At 38.1% G+C, this 8,453-nt stretch overlaps 1 protein-coding gene across 1 annotated transcript; it reads left to right on the top strand.

Moving 5' to 3' along the window:
• coq10a (coenzyme Q10A) lies at positions 1-5,909 on the top strand. Its single transcript, XM_007553619.2, has 5 exons — positions 1-617; positions 2,087-2,236; positions 2,940-3,132; positions 3,511-3,612; positions 4,528-5,909. The coding sequence occupies exons 1-5, from the start codon at positions 481-483 to the stop codon at positions 4,693-4,695; spliced, it is 750 nt and encodes a 249-aa protein (XP_007553681.1). The 5' UTR covers positions 1-480; the 3' UTR covers positions 4,696-5,909.
• Positions 5,910-8,453: the final 2,544 nt, after the last annotated feature.

The raw sequence follows: 8,453 nt of genomic DNA on the forward strand, positions 1-8,453 counted from the left end.
CTACCTACTCGCTGAAGTACGGAACAGTTTGTCCCGTCACCGGCGTTTTATTTAGCAGAAGAAGGTCGTCAGCAGCTGGACGTATTTTAACAACAAAAACATTTATATCGAGTCGGAAGCCGATGAACGGATCTGAATTTAGTGCAGATTGTGTGCCGCAGAGACAGGGAGATGTGTGTGTAAGTGAAAGTGAAAAAGGACAGCAACGCGGCCTCACGTCGCGTTTTATCGGGGCTGTTATGAAACCTCGTTAGCCATCGTTAGCCGACTACCGTCGTTTGTAGACGCAGTTCGGTTGGGAGCTTTGAAAAGTGTCCGGAGACGCGGGCAGTTGGTTGTCAGTGTAGTTAACCGCTCTGACGTAAGAGACTGCGGACCGGAACTTTGATTCTCTCTGTTTCTGTTTGGACCTGAACCTGCCCGGAGCTCGGCTTCTCAGCGCCAGGATCACCGTTGTTCGGACGGAGAGTGGCTGGTTTGATGGCAGCCACAGCCGGTGCCCGGAGGTTACCCATGGGTGTGCGGACGTTCAGTGACTTTCTCCAGATCGCCACTGTGGGCTCCCCTCGCTCCTGTCGTTCGGCTTTACAAAGAGGATGTTTGAGACAAAACATCAGGTAAGAAATCTGCTGGATTTTTATTCATGTTTAAATATCTGTTTAGTAAAAGTCACTTACCAATGTTTTATACTGGCCCTACTGGCTAATCTGGTTTGACTAATATTATAATATTGTAACGTCTGGAGTCTAAAGTAATATTTTCAGCGATTGTTCTGCCTTTTTCAAGGGTTAAAATAAATGTTTTTTGACTTGTAAAGGTCACTTTCAAACGAAACGATGTCCTAAAATCAATATATAAATTATTTCCAGTTTGTTATTGAAACTTTAATCATGTGTTGACATATTAAATCAGTTAACTTTTTGTTATGTATGTCACTGAAACTATTTAGCTAATTTTGATTAATTACCAGGTTCGTTAATCTTTAATTTACTCAATTTCAATGTATCCTCATTGTGACCTTTAACGTCACAGACACAAAAAAATAGGTCAAGTTCATCTAATTGGCCAAATATCTTGTTTACATCAGAATTTATGCAAATTTAAGTAATCTACTTGGAGTATAAATGATCAAATTTGAATTTTATGACTGTTTTCCATCCATTTTTTTCTAAACCTTTGACCCACTAATAACAATTTGAGCCAGTTTAGATTTCTCTCTAACTATATTATTAAGGTATAAAAAAAGTCTTAAACATCATCTTTTCTATCCCTCCTGCCATTAGTATTTGAACCAGACAATTCCATTCTGTGTATAAGAAATCTTAATATAAAATGATTACATTATGATTTTACATAATTAGAGAGACATCCCTGCAGAATAGATAATTATATTAATTTACAGATTTCCATAAGGCTGCTATGCAACATATTCCTTGACAGAGGGTAAAAAGCTCAAAATGATAAAACCAAAACTTTGCTCTATTTAAATAAGCCTTCCTGTTATCTGATAATTGTTGCTCTCTCTCATAGGTGTTTAAATAGCTTCTTTAATTTTTGTGTGTCCTCTAATTTCAGTTTTAAACTCCTCACCAATTGTGCCAATGGCTAACTTTTTCTGGCCAGACGCGTTGTTCAAACTGTCACCAGTTGATTTCCTGTAGTCTAATAAAAGCGAGTTGGATTATCAGACTTTGATTAATATGTACCAGAAGGATCTCTCTTACTGTTATTTTTTGTTTTGATCATTGGTCATAATTTCTCATAGGATATAAATTAACCCAGTATTTGACTTAAAATATGTCCCTGATCCGACTGAGTGTTTCTGTGTGGACAGTTCAGGTGTGAAACACATGAGAGTAACTGTCCTGTCAATCAGTCAGATTTCAAAGGATGGTAAAGAATCCTCCAGTTTCCCTACATGTAAACACCAAACCTAGAAAATGCCAGCATTCTCCCAACCCTGACCTTTTATACCATTATGGTCAACCTCAATAGCTGGAAACTAGAACACAGGAGAGCTGTTTGGTTGGTTTGTATACCCAGGAAACCGAATGAAGCTCACAGAGCATCTGCTTTCACCTTGTAGACACCTGTCTTCATGTGGCATTTTGATGACGAGAAGTCCCAAGGTGCTTTGCCTTCAAGAGTGGGACACGATGACGACTGTCCCCCAGAGCAGAAACTTCATCAGCCTCACCAACAAAAGGAAGGAGTACTCAGAGCGTCGAATACTTGGGTAATATTTCAGTATGACCTATTATTTGTTGCTTAAGCTGCAGTATTTAACTTTTATTAAAAAAAATTATATTTTTTTCTACATTTGTTTAAACTGTCACTCTTTTGTGACTGTATGGAATGAGACAGATAAAAATCTAACTCCTCTGCTTCTCCCAGTGCTAACCAGAAACGGTGACTTGTTCCTCCGCTATTAACACGTTCACAAGGTTGATTGACAGCGTTACGTCCCTCCTCCTAGCTCTGATTGGTTGTTTACTTAACAGGCAAATAAATTAGTGCTGTAGAATTTATCTGGCAGAATTACTTTGGGTAAAGCTAAGTGCGCTGAAACATTTTCAAACTTCACAAAAATGCCACAGCACTAAGTGTAAAATTAACTCTGCTGTTATCGAGTTAACCAGTTAGTGGAGGTTTGCCAATCATTGAATGCTTCACATTGCAAATGCCCTTAAAAACAGAGGTGAAGTGAGTTATTGTTGGTTTGTGCTAACCACAACACTCTTCAGTGTGGAAGTTGTTACTGTGGAAATAGCCGCACAAGGAGGAGTTGAGGGAGAGCGATCTTTTCAGATTACCTTGTTTTACTATAACAACATAATGAAACTTCATTAAAAGCATTTAATAAAAGCTCAAAGCTGCTCATAAAAGCTTTGAGCTTAAGAAAATATCACTTCTTAACCTTGTAATTCTTTCTTTCAAAGTTATTCCATGCAGGAAATGTATGATGTGGTGGCCAACGTCGACGACTACAAGCACTTTGTGCCTTGGTGTAAGAAGTCCCAGACCATCATGAGGAGGGCAGGTCACTCGAAAGCCCAGCTGGAAGTGGGATTCCCCCCCGTGGTGGAGAGATACACGTCCATGATCACTAGTGTCAGACCTCATCTAGTCAAAGTAACTATTCACTGGTGGAGTAGCATGAAATATTTAGTCTAACACGCACATGCCAGTTTGTCTGTCTGCTAAAATGTGATAAGAAGTTAAAACGTCAGGGGTGTGTGGTGGTGGTGCAGGGGTTGAGCACAGTCCACATATGGAGGCCTGTTCCTTGACGCAACTGTCGCAGGTTCAATTCTCGGCCTTGGCGACCTTTGCTGCATGTCTTCCCCCTTCTCTCATTGCCCACTTTCCTGTGAATTAACTGTCAAATAAAGGCCACTAGAGCCAAAAAAAATCTTAAAAAAAAAAAAGAAGTTGAAACGTCACTACAAACTCTTGCATCGTTTAGCTGTACTTTATGGTATTGCTAATGTTGTTTTTGTCTTGCTTCAGGCTGTGTGTACAGATGGAAAACTGTTCAATCACTTGGAGACGATATGGCGCTTTAGTCCTGGCATTCCCGGTTACCCTCGCACCTGCACTGTAGACTTTTCTGTAAGTATTCACTGTAAAAAATGCTTCACTATCTTCTTTACTAAAGTTGGTCAGAGACTTTTTTATTATAAATGTGGGGAAATTGTTTAGCAGCTGCTTTATCTTAAGTAATGTGCATGTTAGTGCAGATTTATTTTTTCATACCAGATCCAATTTCTGATTTCAGTTCTTTTCTAAAAAGTAAATTACAAATGACAATATTTTCAAAATGCGGCTTTTATCTTTGTCACTCCTTCTATGAGTTGTACACCAGAGAATTAGGGCCAGGCTACGAAAATCAAATCTTTGTTTAATTATAGTCATAATACTAGCTGAATAAAGATGCAGTTTTACCAGAAAACCGTCTTTAAAATTACTACTTCGTTCCCCTAATGTTTCAACTTTATTCTTATAATTAATAAGAAACATTTAATTTAAAATTTTCCTAGAAACTGAATTTTGAGTTTTTATTTTGAGACATAACCATCCAAATGAACAGAAATACTTAAATGTCAGTGTGTGTGCAATGAAGCCATAAGAGTTTCACTTTTTGATTCAAATTAGTGAAATAAATCAACATTTTGATGGTGTCCTATTTTACAGTGATGCTCCTGTATAAAAATGAATAGAAAAATAAAATAAATAAAATGAAACCTGTTTCTTGGAGCAGAAATGGTAGATCTCACTTGTTTCATGTTATACAGTGTAAGCAAATCTTGTTGGGAGAAGTTAGATGAACAGAACAATTGGAAAAAAGTTTGCATCAAAGTGAAATGAGGTAAAGATTTGTATGACAGCCTCAGAGAGGGTTTTGCATCTTTATTGCTTCAGCTTGAAACAAGAGAAGTGCAGCCTTACCTTTTATCACTTGGTGAAACAAAACGAGGCATTATCTCTATAATGCGGTGTCTAACTCTTCTTCTTCTTCTTTCCCAGATATCCTTTGAGTTCCGGTCCTTGCTCCACTCCCAGCTAGCCACCATGTTCTTCGACGAAGTCGTAAAGCAGAACGTCGCCGCGTTCGAGCGGCGAGCCTGTAAGATGTACGGCCCAGAGACTCGAATCCCACGAGAGCTGATGTTTCACGAAGTGCATCAGACGTGATGTTGGCGGCCGCGCGCGTCCTTCCTCATCCGGCCTTAAACCACACCGACGTTCAGCCCCGTTGCACTCTGACCTGCATGACCCGCCCTGCGTTCACCTGTATAGATGCTACAGCCGCAATGGACCCATAACTCCTCGTGTCGGAAATCCCATCTCAAGTTTTCTCTCCTTCGGTCTGTCTGCTGTCCGTCTACCTCCGGCTTAGTTTTTGTTGAGCAGAACCCACCATTGCACTAGCTTCATGCAGTTACAGCTGTATTTATGTCAACAGTAAATCATTAAAACAACATGTTACCAGTGTAACATTGACTTTTAATTTAAAACGACACCCTTTTTTCTTTTTTCTTCTTCCTGTGTAACTCATCTGTGCTTAAGTTTCATGCGTCCCAATGATCTGAGGAAACTGGACACATCATGAAAACCTCAACTGATCACACTATATTCTATGAAAGCACATTCTTTGCCTTTACTTTTGCCATTTGCCGCTCCTGCAAATGGAAATTTCAATATATTTATCAGAAAGTAGTGCTGTGGCTTCGCTTCAAATTATTATGTTTTTAATTTATTTTGCAGTAGCTGTCTTTTTTTTCTTTTTGGGAGGGCGTATTTAAGGTGCCATGTTTTGGGGACATCATGTGTCGTCACTGTAACAGTATTAAAGTGAAATATGCTTCATTAGTAGCCGACTGCTGTCACAATTAAACGGGTTTGGGCAAAATTCGCTTTCGCCTAGCTGCTGTGCTGTGAGGATTGTATCAGAACTTCGCCTCTTATTTTATATTATGCCTTATTTAAAAGTACTGTTGTAGAAAACAACAGTTTAAGATGGTGGGAGTCAAACTTTGCACAGAATAACTGAATGAAGTTGTAGAAATGCTGGAGTGTACTGTAAAAGTGCTAATGAGAGAACAATTTTTTAAAAAGAAAACTTCAACTATATTTGCCAAATTTTATTTTATAGAATCATATAAAAGTTAAAGGATGGAAAATTAAAATGCCATTTCACGTGATCACATCTTGTGGTGCTTTTTTTTTAAATTGAAGTAAAATGACGCTAAAAATGAAATGTTGCACAGACAGATTGTTGTTTCCCTCGTTAGACAATTGTATTTTGTCCATCTTCTGGAGGTGATTAGGACCATGATATTTTATTTCATCTTAATTCTTATTTTGAAACATGCTGGTGAGCTGTAGAATAAAATGCTGCAAAACCATTTATGGTTTGTGATTCAAATGCTTATTTTTTGTGTTCTGATGAATGAAGCTGATTAACAAAAAAGCAGATTTACTAAATTTGCACTGATGTATACAAACATGTCAGCCTGTTGAAAAGTCTCCATACACTGTAGGGCAAAAATATTTGTGATAATCAACTAATTGGGTAACTGAAAAATCATTAACTGGAGTACACAAACTCAAACAAAAAATTATATATACATTTAAGACTAAAAAAAAAAAAGTTTTGTCCCAAACTTGTGAAGTGGCAGTTTTAGCTTGGTCCTGGTTCAAATTTTGTAAAATAAAAATATCACTTGGGCACCTATTATGGTTAATTAATTAATTGGTTAATAAAAAATAGATTATTTCCACAATGTATAGTCAAGAATTATATACTTTTGTTGTTAGTGGCATACACTAACAAAGTTCTATTATTGCATTTTAGGCAATACTATTTTTAATTTTTAAAAAATTGAACTGTTTTATTTGTATTTTGATTTGCTTTGTTTAATATTGAACGGAAAATGTTTAAGTGGTGAAATAAAATAAAAAAGTTTTACTTGATTAATCGTCAGAATAATACATCGAATACTCAAATACTAAAATAATTGTTAGCTGCAGCTCTAATATACTATTATTGCACTCAATAATTGATAAGGAGCCGTTCTGCGTGAAACAGATTTTTCACAACCGAGTGTCAGGTCAGTCCTTTTTTCTCTTTAGCCCCAGTAAGATGCTTTTTAAGTCTCAGTTCAAGAGTGGCTCAAGAAAATTAGGGACACAATTGTGACTCAGGGTTTCTGTAGGTTTAACTAACTCAAATTTAAGACTTTTTAAGACAATTATTAATTAAATTAAAGATCTACCGCAGAAATGTACGAACTTCGTCCATCCAACTGGCGATAGAATTGCACTTACCCATCATAATAGACGCAAACTAGCTAGTTAGCTAGCTAACAAGCTAGCAGGAGCCTCGACGTCTGGAGTGCGACTAAAGCTTTTGCCTGACAGAAAAGTCCGGCAGGAAAAAAAATTACATAGAATAAACGAGGTTAAGTTCTCCCGTCAAGACGAAATCCCAAACCTGGGAGCGATCAACTTAGTTTTAAAATTAATTTAAAATCAGATTAATTAATTTAAGACTTTCATAGACTGCACGGACACCATGGACTCATGTTCTGGGTATCACAATCATAGACCTGAGATCACAATAATTTGAAGGCTGCACTGGTTATTGTAGATTGTGCGCCTTTTCTTTCCAGTAACTTCTTTGGACAAATCCCTCAAGCAACTAAATTATTTTGCACTGATGACCTTTTGTGACCTTTGGGCATCAATGACTGTCTACTGAACGAAAGTCAATTCAACAGCTTTTCCCATAATTCTATTGACCAGAACACAGGGGCGCAACTACTGTTATCGGGGCACCCCCACACCCCGATGACATAAACTTGCACAACTCATATTTAACCAGTGGTGGGAAGTAACAAAGTACAAGTACTTCGTTACTGTACTTAAGTACAATTTTCGTGTATCTGTACTTTACTGAAGTAGATTTAATAATGGATACTTTCTACTTTTAGTCCACTACATTTTACAGTAAGTATCTGTACTTTCTACTTCACTACATTTCTACAAAAGTGTCGCGTTACTCTTTTTGTCCGTTAAAATGTGAAGTTCAGGGTCTTAAGGTGGCGCCGTAAAATCCGAGCAATAACGTGACGTAGTGTCTGTTGTCACGCATCGCCTTCACCTTTACTCGCACGCGAAGCTCCAAGACATGTGCAGTGGTTTCCACTGAGCGGGAGAAGATGTCTGTCTGATCGTCAGTAATATAGTAATAGCGCTGCATAAATCATAAGATATGGCGGCATGTAAAATCAGTAGCGCTTCGCTTTCACAGACGGGGACTTCGTCCAACTTTTACCGTCACTTCGAAGGAAAGCTTAAAGAAAGGTAAGCTCTGTGGACGTGATGCTAGCAAAGCTAGCTGTACTGAAACACGTTGCATCTGCGATGAAAAAAAGTTGTCAGTCATGCCTTGAATTATTGTGTGGAGGTGTTGACTGAGGTGTCGCATATATGGGACAACGCTGTGACCAAAGTCTGCATTGATATGACATTTAGGAACGATCCGATTCTTCTGGACGGATCTTTACTGATTACATTTATTTCAGCTGTAAGTATTTAATATCTAGGTGTTTTATGGGAATGTGGAGCTTTCAGATCAATTTGAGAAGCAATTTTGAAGGTAAAACTTAATTTTTTTGTGTCACGTAGCGCGGGGTGCTGGTCTTAACTTGGACTTGGGTAGGTGGTCTTGACTACAACTCTGCTACGTGGCTCCTCGGTTGCATGTCCTCCCTCACCCACCTTCTTTCCATCCCCTTTCTGTTGGATTTCTTTAAAATTAAAAGCCACTAGTGGAAAAAAAAGTGAAGTTCATGCTATGTTAGAACAGGAGACGAGATGTTTCCATCCCTGAAATTATGATGCATAGAATCACATATCTAAGTCTAAACTATGTTACAGAGTAAACA

This window comes from Poecilia formosa, unplaced genomic scaffold, assembly GCF_000485575.1.
Source record: "Poecilia formosa unplaced genomic scaffold, Poecilia_formosa-5.1.2 Scaffold57, whole genome shotgun sequence".
NCBI lineage: Eukaryota > Metazoa > Chordata > Actinopteri > Cyprinodontiformes > Poeciliidae > Poecilia > Poecilia formosa.